At 41.9% G+C, this 23,850-nt stretch overlaps 1 protein-coding gene across 1 annotated transcript in view; it reads right to left on the reverse strand.

Annotated features, from left to right (window-relative positions):
• Positions 1-23,850, reverse strand: part of AGBL1 (AGBL carboxypeptidase 1) — a 418,457-nt gene that overhangs the window by 111,336 nt on the left and 283,271 nt on the right. The window contains exon 22 of the mRNA XM_087704308.1: positions 1,004-1,167. Coding sequence (XP_087560434.1) covers positions 1,004-1,167 — 164 coding nt within the window. The remainder of the gene's footprint in view (positions 1-1,003; positions 1,168-23,850) is intronic.

The raw sequence follows: 23,850 nt of genomic DNA on the forward strand, positions 1-23,850 counted from the left end.
CTAAAACAAACTGAAAAGGGGAAAACAAAACTCCAAATCAAACTGCTCAAGCTAAACTCAAGAAGCAAATAAGTTCCTGAACACAAATGGACAGCCAACATGTCCAGCTGTCCGCTCTCCATTGTTAAAATGCAGTAAGCTCCAGAAAGAGGTCAACTATAGCGCAGATGATACTAGTCAGAATTTTTTTGCAGCAGTAGAAACAGAATTTAAAACTACAGGATTTGCCACAGATCTACCCATGGAATCACAATGTAGACAATCCAGAAGATCAGCAGAACATCAAATCAGAAGCAGAACATTCCCCCCAAATCTAAAGTAGACCAAACCCTCACCATCCTCCCAGCAGGCAAAGGATGAAACACAGTTATCCTGGACAGAACCCAAAACATACAAAAAGCCAAAGTACTATTGGAGGGCATAGAAACTGACATCCTAGTAAACATCAAAGCAATACAGAAATGAGACAACCTGATCAAAAGACTCCTTCACAACCCAATCAAGAAAGTCAAATCACAAAACGAGAACGATGGTGGATACAAAGCAGTGGATGTGTCCTCTCACACTTCTATGTCTGGCCAAAAATACGCAAACTGACATACATGTTCATCCAATTGTATTATTACCAGGGACCCCAAAATACAATAAAGAACTTGCCCCCACCCCAAAAAATTGGACATCTCAATGCTACTTTTGCATTTTCATCCTTATCTTTCTGCTTGCACTATATATCCCTAGTAGCTGAAATGTAAACCTAGGCAGTGTCTTATAGTCTAAGGAACTAGAAAGCTCCTTTTAGCTGACATTAATGTCTATGTCAGATTACATAAAGCCCAGAAAATGTCAACACACACGCACAGACACACAGACACAGACACACACACACACACACACACACCACAGAGACACAAAGCCTGCAAGAGTAATACACAAAGGTCCCATTTTCTGCTACCTCGAAAGCCAACAGCTAATTTCGTTCCAGATAAATTGTCACTGGACTGACCTTTGTGACTGATGATCAGCAATTTCCTCTTCCAGGTCCATTAGAACCTCTGCCTGGGTCATCACCTTCTTGCTGCATGGCAGGGATTTAAGTTGAAGGACCAGAAGTCCAAGGCAGAATTTGGCACCCATTTCCTCCAGTTCCGAGGTTCCCACCTGAAGACCCTAGAAGCAAAAAAGAGAAAGGAGACGAAGGGAGAGAAAGTACCGTTAGAACCTAGAGGGAAATTCCATAATTTGGAGCATATGCACCAAAGACAAATTCCTTGTGTGTCCAATCACACTTGACCAATAAAGAATTCTATTCTATAATCAGCAGTAGCTTGGTTCATTTGTTTTACCTCCATTGCTCCTGAGAAAGCAAAAAAGGCTTTTTTCACAAAATTTTTCCAAATGGATATGAAAGTGGATGAAAACAAAGAGCCTTTGGCAGGCTGGGAGCAGAAAAAAATGCAGTCAGTGATTTTGGGATACAAAAAGGGATGTCTTACAAATGCAAGCCAGTGATCCTTCAGATTCCCAAACCTCAGCTATCTTGGTCTCCTTAGCAGACCCCCACCCCTCTTTACTTTCTTGCTGCAATGAACTAAGAGAAATATTGCCCCAGGCAGACTTGAAGAGACATTGAAATGAATTCCCTCCATAGTGAGTTCTTTGCTCCAAACACCGCAGAAACTTAATGATCACTAAATGCTTGCCTTTTGCTTGTATAGATAGATCTGTGTCGGTTCCCTTCCTTCTGCATCAGAGTCCTCCTCTCAACCCAGCCTGTCCCTGAAAACATTGGCACAATGCACGGCTTTTCAACCCTTATTAAAATGATTCACAAGTAAACTAAAACTTTAGGTGCCCTTCGATGTAACAAGGCTTCAATCAAAGTGTCTCTTTGAAGGAAATCACCTCATCAAAGTAACACTCTTCTGACGTGACGGGTGAGAACCAACTACCCAGTGGTGGATTGCAGGCAGTATGTCCCGATACGGGCATGCCAGAGCCTGTCCGGAGCACCGGATACCGTTCCGGTATGGAGCCCTGAAGGCCCATCCGCCCACCCAAGTTCTTTACCTGTCCTTTAAAGACTTTTGCACACGCATGGCACGTACAGCACCTGCAAAATGCTCCGCCAAGCAGCTGGAGCATCACGGAGACTTGCAGAAGAATTGCTGGCAGATATGACGCATGCACACGTTGCTTGCGTCCATGTGGGCGATGCCGGGCCCATTCCAACTGTACCGGTTGGAACGGGATCTGGAACCCACCACTGCAACTGCCCCAGTTTCATCCAGACACTAAAAGCGGCTTCTGCATATATGGAGAGAAGGAGAGTTCATTTTGCCAGATGGGAATAGCCATTCATGTTGAGTTATCCCACTGTGAATCAAAGGGTAGAAATAGACCTCTCTCTTTTTTTTTGAGCAAGAGAGTTGGCAATGATTCTGTTTTGGCCAATGCCACACAGTGGAGCAGAGTTAACTTCCTCTTCCTATTTTCACCACCACCACAACAAGAACAACACAGTGGGCTGAGAGTGACTGGGCCAAAGGCCCCCGCTGCATCTCATGGCTAAGGTGGGGCTTGAATTCATGATCTCCTGTGTTCTACTGTAGTGCCTTAACCACTAGACCAGGGGTCAGCAACCATGAATACACAGAGAGCCATTTGGACCCATTTCCCACAAAAAAGAAAACACCGGGAGCCACAAAACCCTTCCTATACTGACTATTTCCCGAGCGACCACAAAACTAGAATATGTAGTTGAATTAAACATTCTTCTGAAACTTTTCTTTTCTTGGATTTATCCATGGTTGGCCTAAAATAAATTGTATGCTGGCAGGTGTCACACATTGGCAGTTGTGACACATATTTTGAGTGACAGGGAGCCACAATAGAGGGATGAAAGAGCTACATGCACTAGACCTAGGGATTCCTTAACAATGTCACTAAAATGCTGTGCAATTCCCCTTTTCCAGTCTACATTACAAAACTGAGACTCATTCCACATCCAAAGACTAAACCAAGGATGTCAAACTCGTGGCCCCCAGGCCAGATTATCACACGCTGGTCATGCCCACCTCCTGGTTTAGCAAAGGGGTGGGGGAATTGCAGTATGTCACATGATGACAACATGACACAGCAAGTTTGACACCTCTGGTCTAAACAAACTACCTCCATTTAGCTTCCAAATCCAGACATACCTGGCTAGCTGTTGCTTAAGGATTTGCATATTTTATCCACTCCTCCTAAATGTGGATAAGTATGTTTTCCTGAGTACAGGTTTGCTAAAGAGGCATAAACATTGGAGGAGCAGAGTTAAAAGCAGCACAGATTTATAGATTCCAAAAAATCTGAGCCAGCTTCTGGGCTTGCTCTTTGCACTGTTCACGATAGCTCCAATTAATATGCTGTCCAACAGCTTGCTGCCTGAATTAGTAGGGAAAGGAGACCGTCAATTTATTTATACCCAGCCGCAGGGCATCACCACTGTGTGTTTGTAAAGCTATTATGATGCAGAGAGTATTCTGTGAGCATACATGTGCAGGCGAGCTGGTAACAAGGTAGATAATGCCAACTATTATCCCCAGAGAGAGCACCTGGAATATTCTATTGCTCAGTGGACTTAATTTTCTTTCCCTCGTTTTGCCAATAAACACATGGGCTTTAAAACCTGGTGCTTCTTATTATCTGAATGGGACTAATGCACCAGTTCCCATCTGCGTAGGCTCTCCATTTAAAAACAAACTTTCATTGGCAATAGTTCAGCTAGCCAGGTTGATAACCAAAGGCCTATTCATGTCTTTCTCTGTACTTCTATGCATCCTCTGGAAGAAAGCTCATCTAATAATGAAAAGCTTCTTAAGACAATGAAGCCAAATATTAGACCTTCCCAGATAATAATTTATGCAGCTCTACTTTCCTGACTCTTGCTCAAGAGATTAGTCTTCTTTGCCTTGCATCTCCTTCCATAGTTTCTCCTGAATAGCTTCCAAGATATTCTCTTCTTTCACTCATCACAATCTATTTTCTAAGGAGTGCATTTACACTATGAAATACATGTCTTATGGAGATTCTCAGTCCTCCAGTCATTGTTGTCCCAAAGGTGCTTTTTTCAAGAGGCAACTGGACTTTCTGGTTTTTCTTTGAAGATGTTTTGCTTCTCATCTAAGAAGCTTTTTGGATGGGAAGTGAAATATCTTCAAAGAAAAAGCAGAAAGTCCAGATGCCTTTTGAAAAAAGCACCTTTGGGGCTACAAAACACAGCCCTCAAATGTTTAATTGGCTTTTGGTTCAAGCTAAAGTGGATTGATTTGCATCCACTGCTACTCTTTTGTCACTCTGTTCAAAATTTATCCTTGATGTTCCTTGGGGCAAGGACACTGCATGCTGACATGCTGTTTGCACATTGGTGTTGCTAAATTCATAAAAGTAATACTCTACTACTTTTAACTTCCCTCTACTCCAGCAAAGGGAGGGAATCCAAAAGAACAAACAGTCTGGTGATTTTGTTGCGTTAAAAACTAAAGTCCTGACTTGATTTGAAGTGAATTCAAGTGTGCTAAAAGTAATCCTCCAGCTATGTCTTCTTCTTTTTTTTCCAGTTCTTATACCTGAGCTGTCAGGTTTACTAAAGCAACAGATGGGACTCTGAGCAGGTTAAACAAAGTGGAAGCAATTATAGTGGGGGTGTTTCCCAAGGCTATTACTTTGATTTTTTTCATCATTATGATGTTCCTGCCCATAAAGTTGGCTTCCTTTAAAAAACATATCCACACATTCATAGAATGCTCAAAGGAATCATGAAGCCACAGAAAAGTTTTTGTACGGTTGCTTCCTTATGCCTTGGAGATCAGTTGGTACTATTTTTTTTCTGATTGAGAAGTTGCTGTGGCAAAGAAAATCAAATTCTGGAATGGCTCTTGCCTGGTGGTAACTTCTAGGAACTTCTGGAATCATCCAGCCATTGGTGAGGTAATATATGCCTCACATCACTACCGTTCTACTACCGTAGCACAACAATAGTGGGATGTCTAAAGAACAGAAGTTATTTACATGTAATGGCCAGAATAGAACCTCATATAACTTTTGAGTTTGGGAATAAAGATTAAAATAGAAATTGGGTTAAGATAGACATATCTGGGGATTAGATTTCTACAGGAAGTGTGAAACTGTTCTCCACGGAGCTATCTTCTTGGTTAAATATCTATGGGGATTCTCAATTATCCAAGTCATGGTTGTCCCAAAGGTTCTTTTCCAAAAGGCAACTGGACTTTCATGGGTTTTTTTCCCTTGAAAATGTAGCACTTCTCATTCAGTTTAGTTCAGAATTGAAGAAATGTCTTGGATGAGAAGCAAAATGTTCTCAAGAGAAAAACCAAGAAAGTTCAGTTGCCTTTTGGAAAGGCACTTTTGGGATATCTCCATGGCTGTTCCTTTAAGGCATAAATCTATTTTTAATAAGGGCCAGTATAGTGAAGTGGTTGAGATGAGTTTGGAAAATCCCAAGTGCATGTCTGTCCTTGGCCACAGAACCATTAATGACTTTGGATCAGCCATCCCTTAGATAGTTGATCTGTACAAGATCTCTTTAAGAGAAAATTCCCCTAGGACAGCTATTTTGAGTTCTCACAGAAGGTATGGACCATAAATATGAAAGTGTTGGCAGTGACTATTCAGCAATTCATGAGCAATTAACCACAAAGGAGTAGTAGATAAAGAGTTAACAAATTTTGTTTCTACTCATTGGCTAAGTAATTGCTAATCTGGGAGTCACTTTTTTTCTGCCTTTATTTCTAGGCACATTTTGGCTCCCTTTTCGGCAGGATATATTTAATCATAGGCTATGTTTTGCCTATTCCTATACTGTATTTCTTGTAAGTAAATCTTCTTTTTCCATTTGTTGCTACAAAGCCTGCTTCAATAATTCTTACTTGGGTTAGATTTATGCTCTCATCCAGACACCAGAATGCCTCCACCTCCATCAAAATCATTATCACCACCACATCACTGCAGCTTCACCAAGCTAAGTGCCTCCAAATGTCTTTGATGCTAAACCCATCAATTCTATCTTGCATATTCCCTGGTTTGAAATGGATCTCAAGTCAAAAAGCATTTAACAGGATCAAAGTTGACAACAGTCAATATAAACCAATTAGCGTACATGATATAGTCAACCAATCACTTTCAGCTCTGTCATCTAACCATGAATTATGAACACGGCTCAATTTCTTAGGCTCACACTCCACACCCGGCCATAAATTACGATTTATAAATTCAATGGCTGGATTCATATACTATGCTAAGTAATTGGATTAGTGCACTACAGCCAGAGCCTATGTAAGTAGAATATACAGTAGACTATATAAGTAAATACTCAATTCTATTACAAAACTCCCTTTAAAACTCAACAACATATGGCGCACGTCTGAAGAAGGCTGATAATCTGTTCTGCCCTTCTTTGATCTTGCTAAAAATCTTAGATATAAAGGACAAACCTCTCATAGTTATTCTGGTCAGAGATGTTACATCCAGCTTAGTCCATGATCCAAAGGTAATCTGAGTGCTTCGGCTGATCTAGTTGGCTAAACAGATATCCCTGACCTCCTTCACTGATTTATGGGCTTTTCTCCTAAAGGCTTGTTTCATAAACTGGGAGTTAGGTCTAGACAAACCACTGCTGCAGATAGTCTTTGGAATAAAGTCTTTCGGAATCAAATCATGTCATCGTTTACTCAGACTGAGTTGCACTACCTTGCACTTCCAAGGAAAACCATTTCCCATATACTGAAATCTTGCATGAGAGCCTCAATCGCATACAACCGAGCCAGACATGAGAGAAAACCAAGGTGCAAAACAACAGGCTTTTAAACATTGGCTGGTCTTCTCCCGACTTTGTCCTAGGGACAAAAGCAATAGCACTTAGACTTATATACCACTTCACAGTACTTTTACAGCCCTCTCTAAGTCATTTACAGAGTCAGCCTCTTGCCTCCAACAATCTGGGCCCTCATTTTACCCACCTCTGAAGGATGGAAGGGTGAGTCAACCTTGAGCCTGGTGATATTTGAACTTCCAAATTGCAGGCGGCCAGCAGGCAACAGACGTAGCCTGTAGTACTGCATTCTAACCACTGTGCCACTGCGGTGCAGTGGTTATACAAAAGGTTGCATAAGGCAGGATTATGGGTTCTATGTGGCCTTCTGAACTCATTTGTGCATATGCTGTGCACGTGCTACGAGGTTTTCTACACCGATCCAGGCTCTTGAGATGTGCTAAAGGTAATTCATTAGAGAAAGGAGAGATAATGTGTTTTAGAGGGGGATTTTCATTCAGGTTTTGCTTGTTTCCCCAGGCTTGCTATTCATTCACAGGATAACACCCCAGACATATTTAGTTTTTCTCCCCTTAGAATTTCATTGAACTGGAATAATGTGTTACTGGGTTTTAACGATGGAGTGGGATGGGTCCACTGAGGTCAGGATAAAAGGGTTTGTGGGCTCCAGCTGCTCATCTGCGTGATCCATCATGTTGCTCTAATGATACTCAAGAGAGCTAATAATTGATTCTAGCCATTAGACGCGGGAGGGAGGGAAGAGCCCGAGGTAGCATCCTTGTTCCTCTGGCTGATGAATGGGGACATAATCACTTTCCTTTTTCTGCAGTCCCAGGGCAGTTGGTAGCTAATGCTGGGTTGGTTAGGAAAAGGAAAGCAAGTTCCGTCTCAGAGAAAGGTGAAAGCCCAAATGGACCTCATCTTCGGTATAAAGAAAGAGATACAATCCTGCTCTCTTTCATCCCTTGCTCGCTTTCCTAATGGCAGGATATCTTTCCTCTTTTTTATTACAATCCTAGGGCAGCTGGAATCGGCACAGCTATTTGAATAGGACACGTGAAGGCGCACAAGGAGCTCCTTTGTTAGAACGGACAAACGAAACTGGAGGGCAATATTAAGGACAGGCACTCTGTGACGTGTGATCGGCTCTACCTACTGCTTTCAGAAGCATCAGATGCTCTTTGAGTCGAGCGCAAGCCATGTTTCCCACCGAGATTCGTACAGAAGTATCTGCAAAATCAAAAGGCAGCACATTTTCTCCCCTGCTGTTTCCGCACCACTTATTAAAATAACACTATTTTTAAAGCAGGATATCACACGCATCCAAAATGCCTTTTACATGTCGCTCCTTCTGTAGGAGGACCAATCCACTGGGGGAAGGAGCCGGAGTCAGGAGTGACGCACGCTGTATTTGAATGTCAAAGTTTTAAGCCATCGCCTGTATCCTCTGCTGAATTCCACAGAAGGAATGGTTGAAAAAAGATTTTGCTGGCCTTTTTTTCCCCCCTCAATTCATTTGATCGCTGATAGTATCTTTCCTCCCCCGCCCCCACAAAAAAACATGGAATTATCCAGAAGGCCTTATTTTAGATACATGTACTTCTTGGCACAAATTGGCTCAAAACGTTTAAGGAACGAGAAAGCAATTCTTACATTTAACAATCCTTTTAGTGATCTAAATTAGATATCAAAATGGGCCCAAGAAAGACATTGCAAGGTTTCAGGAGGGATTTATAGGAAGTGTTTAATCTTGCCCCCCCCCCCCCAAAAAAAAACCCAGAGGTCTATAGAAACTGGAGTTGTGTCTATGCTGTCTCAATGCCTGGACAATATTTGTACCTGGATGACCATCAGCCAGGTAAAGCTTAATTCTAATTAAGATCCAACTGGTGATGATAAGCAGGATGAAGTGCCTGGAAGAACAGAGCCAGATGGTCCATTTTAAGTCATTCTCAAGAATCTGACCAAAATATGCATTTGAGGCTTAATGTAAAAGTTAGTTTTCAGGCAGACCAAAAAAAACCAATTTGATGTTGCATCAGGCTGTTATCAAACCAAGAAATAGAAAGGAATTGTAATTCCTGCCTCAAAAAGAGTTGCTTATAGCCCTTTACTTAAACTGGTGGGGGGAAAATTACCATAAAATATTTGAACATGCATTATTATTTGATAATGAATAATAATGCCTTAACCACTGTCTTTCAGTTTTGGTTCCAGACTATAACTGCATTACTTAGATAAGCCAAGTAGCTTGGACCAGTGGTGGGATTCAAACTTTTTTACTACCGGTTCTGTGGGTGTGGCGTGGCTTGGTGGGCATGGAATGCAAGGATACTGTAAAATCTCCATTTTCACCACATTCCAGGGCAAGGATACTGTAACATCTCAATTCCCTCCCCATTCCAGGGGAAAGATACTGAAAAATCTCCATTTCCACCCCACTGCAGAGCAAGGATATTGTAAAATTTCTACTTCTACCCCACTCCAGGGCAAGGATACTGTAAAATCCCCATTCCCTCCCCACCCCACTAACCTGCTTCACAGGTCCTGTGCAGGGCAACAGAAGAAGACCCAGCCGATGAGTTGGGGCTCTAATCAGCTGGGACTCGGGAGGCAGACAATAGATGGGGCAGAGCCAGCCAGAGGTGGTATTTGCCGGTTCTCTGAACTACTCAAAATTTCCGCTACCAGTTCCCCAGAACCAGTCAGAACTGGCTGAATACCACCTCTGCCTTGGACATATTTTCTTTTTTCAGATGCCACCCACCACCCATTATCCAGGATACATGTCAAAATGGGGATGGCGCCTTCCATGCATTTAAGAAGAATTTGAAATGATCTATGCATCCTTTAAATGTTTTGCTCGTGCTTATTTAACTTGGTGCCAAGCTGAGCACCAAGTCTGACACATTCCTAGGTGTGACAGATAGTATGAAAACCACATGAGTTTCACAAAGTCTGATAAGCTGCTGGAGAAGCTGTAAGGATGCTTGCACAACATACGGGCAGAAGGGAAAAGGAAGGAAGTGGATTTCAATCAATTGTCAGGATTTGTTTTGATACAAGAGCAATGTTGACATATATGCATGGATAGAACAAGACCTAGGATTGCAGAGTGTTGCATGACAAATTAAGAGCTTATCACAGACACCTCTAATGAAAACAAGGGGAGAAACAGTGTTTGTACTTCTGCTCGTCAGATTTCTGGATTTCACTCCAAATAAAAATCAAAGAAAAAACAAATCTCAGGGAAACACACTTGCTAAAACAGCAAATATTAATGTCTCTGAGAAGGAAATCCCCACAGTGCATGATTAACAGGGCATTCTGTTAGTCATAGTCATGATTTCCTGCATCACTGAAAAATACAAAAGCATTGCTTGTTTATCATTAAATGGCTCAAGCAAGATTTCAAAACCAAGAAGAAAGGGAGAACTGTACTTTCTTCCCCTCCATGTTTTGGAATACTACCCTGTTTCCCTGAAAATAAGACCTCCCCCAAAATAAGCCCTCTCCTAAAATATTTAAACGCATGTGCAGCCAGTCTTTGGCATTTCCTGGAGGAGGGGAAAACATGCTCCATGGACCACACATGCATGTGCCATCCATGCGGAATAGCCTCACAGAGGCCGCTCCCGCAAAGTATAGCTACCACACCCCTTCTCCTTGTGGCGGCTGTAAAAAGAACGGCAGGCCCAGCGACGCTAGGGCTGGCAAGAGTGTGCCAGAAATTGAGCCAAAACTTCTGGCCCTCTCTGGATCAGCTGATCCATGGACCACAGGACAAGGTTAAGGGGCCTCCTGAACCTGAAAAATAATAAGAATTCCCTGAAAATAAGGCCAAGTGCTTATTTTGGGGGTCAAAAGAAAATAAGACCCTGTCTTATTTTCGAGAAAACATGGTAGTACAGCCAATTCATTGATATGAAAAAAATAAGACAGTAACATGCTGGACACTTTGTTTAGGTTGCACATAGGAAGATGGACTGCTGAGCACAATTTCTTCTGAAGCACTATGCATTGGAGATTTTGAAAACATTTCATGGGCACTGTCACAAAATAGCTACTGCATTGTGGCTTGCCTATTTGCAAAATAGTAATGCAGTGGATGTCACCAGTTACAACTTATCTTAATGCTACAGAGGCAAACAGGCAACTGTGCCTCATTTTATCACTTTGGGAGTTATGGGATCCTGTCTTCTGATATATGCCATCACAGAATAACAGAGTCAGAAGGGACCTTGCAAGTCTTCTAGTTCAACCCTCTGCTCAAGCAGGAAGCTATATAATGTTTCAGACAAATGGTTGTCCAATCTCTTATTAAAAAATATCCTATGTTGGAGCACCACAACTTCTGGAGGCAAGTTGTTCCACTGATTAATTGTTCCACTGATTGATTAACTGTTGGGAAATTTCTCCTTAGTTCTAGGTTGCTTCTCTCCTTGATTAGTTTTCATCCATTGCTTCTTGTTTTGCCTTCAGGTGCTTTGGAGAATAGATGGGCTCCCTCCTCTTTGTGGCAGTCAACCAGTGCTGCCTGCCTTTTTAAAAATGTGCTGCCTAGCTTTTTAAAAATGTGCTGCCTAGCTTTTTAAAAATGGTAAAGGTGGGTTACCTTTCAGGCTCTTCACAAATCATGTCCATCATTTCTTTAGAGCTGAGGTGGCACAGTGGTTAGAGCAGGGGTGGGTTCCTGTACCAGTTAGTACCGGTTTGCTTCACATGCGCTTTGCCCATTTCCTCCCTTCCAGAACTTCCAGGAGGCCCATATTCCTCCTCCCTGAGCCTCGACGAAGGCCCTGCACTTACCTTGCATCCAAAACGGGCCAAGTGGAGACTCCTGGGAGGGATGTGATGATGTGGCAGGGGCCGGGCGTGGTGGGCAGGGCCAGTCAAGGGTAGGATTTGGAGGTTCTCTGAACCGGCCATAACATTAGCCATGGGTCCTCCCAAAACCAGGCGAACCCATAGCAGTCCACCCCTGCCTTGACATCAAAAGTCTGTCCTTTCAACGTGCATTTACCAATCTTTCTTTTCTTTTCCTGGACAGATGCACACACAAACATCCCTAGCCAGAAAGTTTGTCACCTTTAGAAAGAGTGAAAGTGATGGAAATAACTTAGGAGGTGATGCATGAACACGTTAGAGGAAGTCCCAACGGGTGCACCTCAAGCATAGAAACTCTGTTAAGGTCATCCAGATTCACTGTTAACATCAAGCCGTACGGGACTTCCCAAAGTCTGTCTTCTCTCTTGATTAGATTAGGAATTGGCGTTGCCTCATTGCGTTTATTAATGCTTGGCCAGATGTTGGTGAGAACTCAATGATCTTCACAGGTTGTGAGACCCTTTCCTGTCACTCATAATGTGGACGATATATATATATCCATCCTTCATCATAGAGATCTCCGGGATTGCATAGCTTAGTTAAAACCTCTCTTTTTTTTTCCAAGGCCATCCTTATCATTAGGTGAAACCATGCAGATGCTTCAGTAGCTATTCTAGGGAGTTGTAAAAGATCAGCCAAATGCTTTATATAATTTACTATTATTTTAGCTTTACTACCAGGGAGGAGCGAAGTTGTTTGTGGCATTGCCTGCCCCAGGTGTCCAAACACATTCATGTGGGGAGTGAAGTGGGGAGGCTGTGCTTCACAGACTTCTAATTTCCATATTTCATATTTAACTGCCTGACTTCACACCAAGGCTCAGTAGTAAATCTCAGCTCTCCAGACACTTAACCCCTTTTTTTCAAGAATAATCTTGCTTGGCAGAAGATCCTCAGACAGGACTTGGCTACGTTTAGACTTCTTCTTTCAAAAGACATACATACAGAGATGATTTGCTCTTTGTATCACAAACAAATCCAAGCTTTTGTAAAACTCCAGGCTCCAGGATGTTTCTCCCACCTTTCTAAATGAGCGGATAACTTGGCAATCTGTTTGGCAGACTGGAGTGTTTTAGATCTGTTTATGCCACATTTTCTTTTAGCCCGAGAAATGCTGTTGGCTTGCCAAGTCTCAGCCCTAACATTGACTATATTATATGAAGAGCCTTGGTGGCGCAGTGGTTAGAGTGCAGTACTGCAGTCTACTTCTGCTGACTCCCGGCTGCTGCAATTTGGCATTTTGAATCTCACCAGGCTCAAGGTTGACTCAGCCTCCCATCCTTCCAAGGTGGGTAAAATGAGGACCCAGATTGTCGGGGGCAAGAGGCTGACTCTGTAAACCGCTTAGAGGGGCTGTAAAGCACTGTAAAGCGGTATATAAGTCTAAGTGCTATTGCTATATTGCCAGCAATACAGACTGCACAACAGTATCACTCTTTCGATGCGAGCCATTCCACACATATATGTATATTTTTGTCTGTTCCGTTTGTCATATTTTGTAGAAAATAAAAGTTAATGATATTCACCTCTTTGGGTTGAGTCCTCTAAAGCAGAAATACTTTCTACAGGCCAAGGACCAAGGATTCGGGTTAGGGAGCTGAATGACATGTGTGTGGTGTGTGTGAAGGTGGGTTTGGTTGATTAAGTATGATAGGAAAATGATTTGTTTACAGGCCCAAAGAAGTGCCAAATTCTGGTTTTAATGGAAACTGTTAAATAACATGCATGTAATATAGATTAATTATAATCCTGTTCTATGATTCCCCTACAGAAGTTGTGGATTTTCCATCTTTTGAGATATTTAAAATGAGACTGGGTCACTACCTCTAAAGGATAGTTTACAAGTAGTCCTCAACTTACAACAGTTTGGGCCTGTAAAATGAGGCTTCAAAGTTCTAGAGGCTTCAAAGTTCTAGAACTTTGAATTGTAGAAACTCGGGAAATAGGTTACACCTGTTTTAAGAGTTGTGTGCCTCATGTGATTCCCACCTCAGGCTGGCAGGAAACTGTGCTGTCATTTTTAAGCAAAGATAATTATTTATTTGTATCCTGCTTTATTATTTTTACTAATAACAGCAGTGAACTTATCCACATACCTCTTCCTCCTCCTATTTTCCTCACAACAACAACTTTGTGAGGTAAGTTGGGTTGAGAGAGTAGCCCAAAGTCATCCTTTTATGCCTAAGGGGGGGAGGGGGGAGGGACTAGAATTCACAGTCTCCTGGTGATTGGCCTAAAGTCACCCAACCGGCTTTCATGACTAAGGCGGGACTAGAACACACAGTCTCCTGGTGATTGGCCAGAAGTCACCAGTTAACTTTTATGCCTAAATCCTGGTAATTTAACTATTAGACCAAAACTGTCTCTCAAAGAGTCTTCCAAGTAATGCAAAAGAAAAAAAAAAGCAATGCAAACCCATCCATGTTGTGATTTCTTCCGCAACAATAATAAAACCTTCTATTTCACATTTCAGTAACTATTGATAACATTTTAGCAATAACACATTCATCATTTGTAAACAATTCCATTTCAACTTCAGTCTTACAAAGTTCAAACCTAAAAATTCATTTAATTCGTTTAACCCTTTCTAATGAGGGGACGTTTGGTGCTCTCTGAGCTTGGTGGTTTTCTTGCAGACGTTTCATGACCCAACTAAGTAACATCATCAGCACTGATGTTACCTAATTTAGGTAATGAAATGACTGCAAGAAGACCACCATGCTCAGAGAGCACCAAGGACCCCTCATTTCAACCCTGAGCTAAAAATGATCTCCTCTGTCAGAATCTCCCTACTAATTGCACATAAGAAAGTCATTGAATGTCTTTTCTACTATCTCTTTTCTTGTTTCTATGCTTTCAACAGTAATGAAACCAACCATAGCTTAGCAGGATGTATGAATCCACTCTACCAGTGTTAACCAAGCTTTACTTAAGCTTTCTACTCTGCAATCCTCAGCCGTCATGGGAAAACTGCTTTTGGGATGCTCAGGTTGTGAGCAGCTGATCAAATTCTCTTTGTAATTATAACCCCAGAGGTCCATAGGAAAGTAGATATGAGTCAAACACTGTTTTTTTTCCTTATCCCTACCTTCAAAAGCTTCAGAGATCACAGAACATTGTCACAGTGCTACACAGTCCACTCCTACATGTAACTGCAAGCAAGCACAAAGAATTAAGTGTACAAGGGAGTGCAAGCTGCATTTGTGCAAATACTTGTTCTTGACCTAGGCTTCCCCAAAAAGCACAAAGCAGATTCCTAGTCCCGACATTAACACATTATTAAACAAATGTGAATTCCTCCCATTCACATTCAGCAAAGGCCTGGTAAAATCTTTTAAAGGTGAAGTTATGACCACAGACCTTATCTAGCTTGGAAAGCTACCATGTAAATATTTTCCCAATGAGGTGCTGTGCAAGGAAAGACTTGGCACAGAGTCTCTGAGATTCACAGACAGATCTTCACACTCCTGAAATGAGTGAATGAATGAACAGATTGTTTCCTGCAAAAGCCCACTCCCCTTTCACTCCTCTTTCATTTCCTATATGAGGGGCCAATCACCATCCATCTGTGGCTTTACTCCCAAGTCGACCCTGATTTCTGAGCTGTTCTGTTCTTCTGACACCTCTGTGCATGTGCACACTGGGAACAGGCTCCAGCTGTTCCTCTGCCTCACTGCTGTCTAGCTCCAAAGGCTGCTGAGAACTGCCAGATGGCCTTAGCCCAACCTCTGCCTCTGATGCAGAACCCTTATCTGAGCCTTCCCCAGCCTCCAGGACTGTCCCATGTTCCTCCACAATCTTCTCAATGTCCGACTTTCATGGGCCACAGCAATAGTAACTAAAAAGTACTAAAATGGGTTACAAAGAGTGGCATCCTTTGACCCAGTCAGAAACATCATCACAAAGAATAGGTGGTACCTGGCTCAATAGTAGTATCTGCAAGAGGGATTTTGGTGTCCTGGTAGACAATCACTTAAAATTTGAGCCAGCAGGGTGCTGCAGCTGCCAAAAAAGCCAATACAATCCTAGGTTGCATTAATAAAGAAATAGAATCAAGATCACGTGAAGGGTTTTATCTCTTTATAATGCCTTGGTAAGACCAAACTTGGAATATTTTTTTGGTTTTGGTCACCATGAAATGAAAAAGATGTTGAGACTTTGGAAAGAGTGCAGACAAGCACAACAAAGACTGGAGGCTAAAACGTATGAAGAACGGTTGCAGGAATTGGGTATCCCTAGTTTAATGAAAAGAAGGACTAGAGATGACATGATAGCAGTGTTTCAATATCTAAGAGGGTGCCACAAAGAAGAGGGCGGGCACTTTATTCTCCAAAGCACTTGAAGGCAGGACAAGAAGCAATGGATGGAAACTAATCAAGAAGAGAACCAACCTAGAAATAAGGAGTAATTTCCTGAAAAATTGAACAATGAATCACTGGAACAACTTGCCTCCAGAAGCTGTGAATGCTTCAACACTGGATGTTTTGAAGAAGAGATTGGACAACCCTTTGTCTGAAATGTTATAGGGTTTCCTCCTTGGGCAGGAAGTTGGACTAGAAGACCTCCAACGTCCCTTGCAACTCTGTTATTCTGTTAAACAATCAACCTCCTTTCCTCTCTGCCCAATGTTAACACAACTGATATTAAATTTTATCAAGATGACAGTTGAGCTAGGCTCTATGCTCTACATATATGATTATAAGTATTGACCATTTTACATAATAAAAACCAGAGCTGAAGCAGTGCCTGTTCAGTTGCAAAAGAAAACCCTCCATATGATTGGTGTTTTTTATTAGCTCAGTACAAATTAGGGCTGCTAATTAGAGATACAACAGGGGGGCAATATCCTTGTACTAAAAAGCAAATCTGTCCCTTTCTGGAATTGGCTTGATTATTCCTGGGCATAATCAAATGGCCTATTTACCAGCCCCCAATAAATCCTCAAACAATGACCAGTCAAGATTGACTTTGTTAGTCCCAGGAATTTCCTTGAGCATTGATGTGGATTTATTTAAGGGTGAAAGTTCATTCTCCCAGCTTGTGGGTTGGTTTCCAAATGTTTCGTTACCAGGCTAGGTAACATCTTCAACTGAGTTTAGGGGATGTCAATGTCAATGTTTTCCTGTTTATAAGGGCTTCAGGTGTGTGGGGGGTGTCAAGTGAGAGTCTTGTAATGGGTTTTGTGGTAAGGAGTTTGCATCAGGTCATTGGGAGGTGATGAATTTATTTATTGAACAAGGAGAGGAAATGCACCATAAGTGGAGATATGTGTGTGTGTGTGTGTGCGCGCACACATGTATGTATGTATATGTATATGTATATGTATATGTATATGTATATGTATATGTATATGTATATGTATATGTATATGTATATGTATATGTATATGTATATGTATATGTATATGTATATGTATATGTATATGTATATGTATATGTATATGTATATGTATATGTATATGTATATGTATATGTATATGTATATATTTGGAACCATTTGGAACAGCTCCTTGTGGTTGATCTCTTCAGCATCCAAACTGTTCCTTTCTGCCTCCCATTGGGAAAAGGAAGAAACTGGAATATTTGGAAGATCATCAACTTCACAGGATCTTCTGTTGTTCTCCACAATATTGATAAGCTTTAGGGCCGATAACCATAGCAATAGCAATAGCAGTTAGACTTATATACCACTTCATAGGGCTTTCAGCCCTCTCTAAGTGGTTTACAGAGTCAGCATATTGCCCCCAACAACAATCCGGGTCCTCATTTTACCCACCTCGGAAGGATGGAAGGCTGAGTCAATCCTGAGCCGGTGAGATTTGAACAGCCGAACTGCAGAACTGCAGTCAGCTGAAGTAGCCTGCAGTGCTGCATTTAACCACTGCGCCACCTCGGCTCTTCCCATATATTTTATGCAGAAATAAAACTCAGGCTATAGTGTTCACATAACATGACTTTGACAACTGCTACCTTGGGGAAAACCTCAACCGGTTTTCTAAAATGGCATAGGGTCTCCTGTTTGAGCAGGGTTTAGAAGATCTCCAACGTCCCTTCCAGCTCTATTCTGTTTTATATCATTAGCATGTCACCAATAGGCAGTTTAAGAAGCTGCCTCTTATTTATTTATACCCCATCTTTCCATGCAACAAATGATCAAAGTCACTCAGAAAAGCAAGATAAAGGTAAAGGTTCCCCTCGTACATATGTGCTAGTCATTTCCAGCTCTAGGGGGAGGTGCCATTTCAAAGCCGAAGAGCCAGCGCTGTCTGAAGATGTCTCCGTGGTCATGAGGCCAGCATGACTAAACGCCGAAGGTGCACAGAACGCTGTTACCTTCCCACCAAAGATGTTCCTATTTCTCTACTTGCATTTTTATGTGCTTTCAAACTGCTAGGCTGGAAGAAGTTGGGACAAGTAATGGGAGCTCACTCCATTACGTGGCGCTAGGGATTCGAACCACAGAACTGCCGACCTTTCTGATCGACAAGCTCAGCGTCTTAGACACTGAGCCGCCACGTCCCTTCAGAAAAGCAAAGCCCCAAAATAAAGCACAAAAAGACACAAGTGAAAAATTTAAACAATATTGGTACAGTTATCCCGAATAGACGATCCTTTACCATTCCCAGAGTTCTGCTTTGTTGAAATGCAAGTCAGACTAATCAATCACTTGGTATGCATCAGAGCTATTTGCAGTAAGAATTGTGAATGCCACATGTTTAAGAAAAAAAAATCCACCGTGGATTTCTTTTATATCCCTTTTCTGCCCTCTTGAATATTCACAAGCTGCAACAATAGTTCTACCATATACCTTCCACTCTTTTAAAAATAATTGTCTCCAGTCTCCAGCCAGAAATGAAGAATAATAGGCTTATCAATGACAGTATCTTCCTTCCAGTTTCTTCCACCCCCAAGTTCTTCAAAACTTTTCAGCTTGCAGACTTCCCAAGGTCCTTGTGGAGAGGATGAGGCACTCAGGGTTACATATAGAGCAACCACCATTGTTACAACATTGTGTATTGCTCTTTGGAAAAGCACAATACGGTTAGTAGTTTGTGTCTAATTACTTGCAAATGGAAAAGAGCTGAAAAGGACATATCCCCACCCGCCACCCCCAGCTCTGCATTTGCTAAAAGGTCATGGTGGAAGTGAGATTTCCCCCCTCCCCTTTCTCTTTCCCACTGAAGAGCATTATCAGAAGTTAATCATATTTGAACTTCATCATTAACTGCATGTTCTTCTTTTGCTATTTTCATTTTAAGAATTTCTTTCTCTCTCCTATTCTGTGATTATCATTTTCAGAGGCAAAAGCTTCCTGAATTTACTCATCTTAATCCCCATGCTATAGGGGGTTTTTGGCAACAGTTTTTTTTAAAAATTATTAAAAACTCCAAGGCAAGATAAGTCCTTGGGACAGAAAACTGGTGAGCTAAAGATATGATTCTCTAATCACCATTTGGATGTTGAAACCATCTTCTTTTCCCATATTCTGTCTTTCACCAGATCAGTTTGGTGTGCGATCTGATATATTTTTTAAGACCCTTCAATCCCTTTCTTTGGGATGGCAGTCGAGCTATTTACTAGCCAGATGCCCTTCCTGATGCCTATACAGAGTTAGCAGCAGATTTCTCTTTGCACCCTGATAGACAAACATCTGTTGCTGCCTAGGATTTAACTCTCAACTTTTTGAGTGGGAGGCAAAAGTCTTTACCACTAGGCCACTTAGTGGCCAGTATGAGATGTGCAAATGGTTACTGGGCATAATTTCTACTGTATTCAAGGAAACATAATTCTGACATCCACAGATAGCCAACCATCATCCCAATCATTGTCTGTATTCACACAACATAGCGCCCTACAATTTGCCAAAGTGGCATGTTACAGCTTAATATCATTAACCCAATGAACTAGAGTCACATGACCTTCTAAACCATAAACTAGTTATTAGTTCAACTTGGCACAATATGCTAGTTCAGACTAAAATGTGGTTAGCTGGTTTATTGCCAGGTGCAAAAACCAGGACCACACGTGAAGTTCCAATTAAACTAACTTATTACTTACTCATGCCTATGCCCAAAAATCTACTCACTTAATGGTTAGCACTATTTTGATGCTGGATAAAGATCAAAAGAATTCAAGAGACATGAGACTTAGTCCATTTCTAGTGCCACAGAGACTCTAGGCTGATTCTTCTTCTTGACATCTCCCCCAAGGTTCTACCAATTTTTCTCCTACATTTCTAGATTCAGCCAAGAGATTTTGAGAACACTGTCTGTCTCTCTTAATCAGAGGGATCATAGTTTTAAGAACATATTTTGAAAACACTGAAAAATCAATTGATGCCCCTGTGTTGCAGGAAAATGTGGTATTGTTTACTCTCCTTCCCTCATTCTTTCTCTAAAGATGAACATTTTCACTTGTTTCTTTTTCACACACACACATGCACAGAGAGAGACAGAGACAGAGACAGAGACAGAGACAGAGAGAATCAGTCAGTCAGAGGTTCTAGCAAACATTCTGGGAACCACTCTAAGTTGTGGAAGATCAAAGTGAAACAAACCACTAATCAGTGGTGAGCAACCAGTTTCCTTGCCAAATTCTGAAGCCCTCTTAATCCCAGCCATTGGTGATGCTAGTTAGCATTGTTGCGAATTCCACAATATCTGAGATAGGCCAGATTTTAAGATCTTCTTCCTATTCCACTTTTTGAGATGAGAGCAAAAACCAGACAATTAGAGGTTGCATGATAGAAATCAGAATAAAAGAAGGCTATAAAGTGATATCATGGTTCTCCACTTTGCATGGAATGCTTACTACTGCAGAGGGGGAGAGAGAGAGAGAGACTCCCTTCTAGCACTGATGATGTTACTTAGCTGGGTGATGAAACATCTGCAAGCAAACAACCAGCTCAGAGAGTACCAGGGGCTCCACTCTGAGCTACAAATATTCTCCTTTAACAGAACTACAGAAAGCTAGGAAACAGTGGGAGAGGTGCTGAATGAGATTTTTTTTCCTGTTACCCTTGTGAAGGCAGGACATAAATAGTGAAGGCTCTATGCTACTCTTATCTTCTTTTTCCCCTTGGTAACTCTATGAGCAGACCCCATCTCTAACCCAAAACTGATTCTTTTTGCCCCCTGCTGGCAATATGCATAACCCTGGATCAATCTCTCAGCCTCTCCTTGCTGGTAAATTGTTTTCCCTGATTTTTCTGTGGGTTCCTTTCCCTGCTCTTAAGGAGCCTTCTTCCACCTGCTTTCCAACTTGTTTCTGCCTCTGCTTTGCTGATTTCTTTCCTTGTGCTTAAAAGCTCTATTCCTTCGCTGTTCTGCTTTCTGCAAAAGGTTCACAGCTTCAGGAAGCTTTTGGGTGCAAATGGCCTGTCTGGTGAGCATTCTCTGTTCAACGACATTCTTTTTGGGAGGGAGTGGGGGAGCGACCAAAGGCTTGCATTTTTAAACCAACTTTCACTATTGCCTCAGGAATTTAAGGCATTTCAGATCAATAACCCCAAGTGCCCTTCAATCCAGCTCTGTCAGCTCCATCCTCTGGCATATGCAGTGACCAGAATGTTGACTACAGAAGACAGGGCATCAGTATGCAAGGGACGTTAGGTAAGATGCTGGAGTTAGCATCTAAGCTTGCTAGCTGTAGCCAGAGCCAGGAGAAGCCCTTGGAAAAATAGCTCTTGCACCTCTTTAAAAGTTGCATGCAGCACAACGCTTCTTGAGCAGGGTGACATTTCCCATCACAAATTAGAGTGAAGCTCGGGATAACTGAGCATCTTCTCCTTCTGTGCAGCCTAAAAGCCTAACATCCAGATTTGGCCATCCCAAACACAAGCCTCCAGGCGAATGAAAGAAAAGGGTTCCAACAGCTCAGAGTTAGAACAATGAGAAGGACAATAAAGCAGGGCACAGATCCCACATCTTGTTCAGATCAAGCGGGCTTTGAGCTGATGGCATGGTTTCAAACAACACATTCCACAATCAGGTTCATGTTAGCAGGATAGGCAAGGAGAGAGGGACAAAAACAGGGAAGATGATGTATAGGAAGGACTCTGAATTTAAAATTAGTTAATTAACTAGAAAACCCTCACCTCATTGGGCCATTATTTCAGAAACAGTTCCTCACTTATATAGAGAAGCTGACCAAGGACAGGCAAAAAGGCAGTCAGAGTATAAGATTGTCAGAATATTCATGAACTGGAATAGGACATAGCAGCAGGTCAGCCATTGAGGACTACCGTGTTTCCCCAAAAATAAGATGGGTCTTATTTTCTTTTGACCCCCGAAATAAGCACTTGGGCTTATTTTCAGGGAGGTCTTATTATTTTTGAGGCGCTGAAGGTGGCAAGCATGGTCACTTCACGGCTGCTGCTTTGTTGCAATATTTTCAGGGAGGGATTATTTTCAGGGGAGGGATTATTTTAGCGCATGTGCTCAAAAGCCCGATTGGGCATATTATCTGGGGAGGTCTTATTTTTGGAGAAACAAAGTAGCTTGAATAGGACATGTTAACAAGGTCAGCCAATGTATAGGCATGGCAACTGGTTCAGTCAATGGGAACTATTCGGTGACTGAGAGCCATGTCAGATGGCTCGGAGCCTGAGCATGACTTACCTATGTAGCTCTGAGTCTGTGCAAGAGAACTAATCTCGTCTCTGAATTGAATAAGAAACCAATCTCTCCTCTCTACCACATTGGAAGAATCTGCTGTTGGTATTGTACATTTATTCATGTGGTATTATGTACATAAAGAAGTTAATGAATCCTGCTGAATAGATTTGTGCTTTCTAGATTTGATTTTTGCAACAAACTCTGACAAAGCGACTTCTGATTTCCTGTTGGCTTCCCCATTGAGTGCCATTGTGCGAAACTGGCAGGGAGCAGCAGAAATCTTCCCTTCCCTTCCAGCAGTCACAACTGTCAGGAGAGGGAGCAAGTGGGGGATTGAGAGACTGGCTGGGAAACTGCCACAGAACTTTGAAAATGAACTTCACATAACATTAAGAGCAATGCAACAACAACCAGTAGCACTGAAGCAGCCACAACTTCCACAAATTTCATTCTCTCTGGATTTTGGATGTGTTCTCTAAGTTAGCACATTTGAGGTATCCTAGTTCAAAAAATTGTAGCCCTATGATGCACTGTGTCACCCAGTTAAATATCATGGCAATGAGATTTAGTAGCATATAGCTAGTATTAGATAAAATAAATGCTCTTTCGAGATGACTTTATAGGCCTACCCTAAGTAATTTTCTTAGCAACAGTTTGCCATTGCTTTCTCTTGGGATTTCATAAAGTCTTCTATTCCAAGTTCTAACCAAGTCTGGTTAGATTTCCAATGTCAATCAATGTTTCCATACATTAATACTGTATGGGAACATAATTCTCTTCATAGAAAAATCTCTCTTACCCAGGAAGATTTGTTTAGCCATCTAATAATGATAAAGGCACAATCTTCCCACCTCCGTTTTTAACTTCTTGAAGGATTAGGAAAAAAACCTTCCTAAATTGTTTTTCCCCCCTCTTACCATTAAACAACTGCTGCTCCTACGTCACTTGTCTGATTGTTTCCTAGGCAGCATCCCCTTCTTTCTTTCCCCAAGGTCATTCATACATTCCATTACATCAAGATACTTTTGCATTCAACTATAAGTCGAAAGAGCAATGCACGTTTAAGCTTCTTCATCTCTACTAATGAATAACAAATCTCTTCCAAAGCATTTTTGTGTATTTCAATATTAGCACCAAGCCTCAGCCCAAATGCAGAGAAAAGCAACAAAGGTAGTTAGGGGACAGGTGTCAGCCTCTGTTTTGCTGCTTGTTTTTCGGCTGCCATTGAAACGGGGAGGGAAGGCATAGTATTTGGGTGTGGGAAATAATCTGTACAGGAGGACTGTTAATTGGGAGTTGTTCTCACCATCTACTGCGCATGTGGCAAGGAGAGGAGTTTCCCGCCAAGGCCAACTGTCCGGCATACCAACCTGATGATGATTTTTGAGGATGTCTCCCACCTGACAGCTGGGGAGATATTGGATTGGACTATGGACTGGGGTTACCAAGCGGAGGGGAATGGGCCATGTATTGATATCTAACGCTTTCGCGCGCTTTTGCTCAGATCCTGCTTTGCTTAG

The sequence above is a fragment of the Thamnophis sirtalis genome, unplaced genomic scaffold (genome assembly GCF_051295495.1).
Source record: "Thamnophis sirtalis isolate CommonGarterSnake01/CBP01778 unplaced genomic scaffold, rThaSir2_p1.2 scaffold_2, whole genome shotgun sequence".
NCBI classification, from domain to species: domain Eukaryota; kingdom Metazoa; phylum Chordata; class Lepidosauria; order Squamata; family Natricidae; genus Thamnophis; species Thamnophis sirtalis.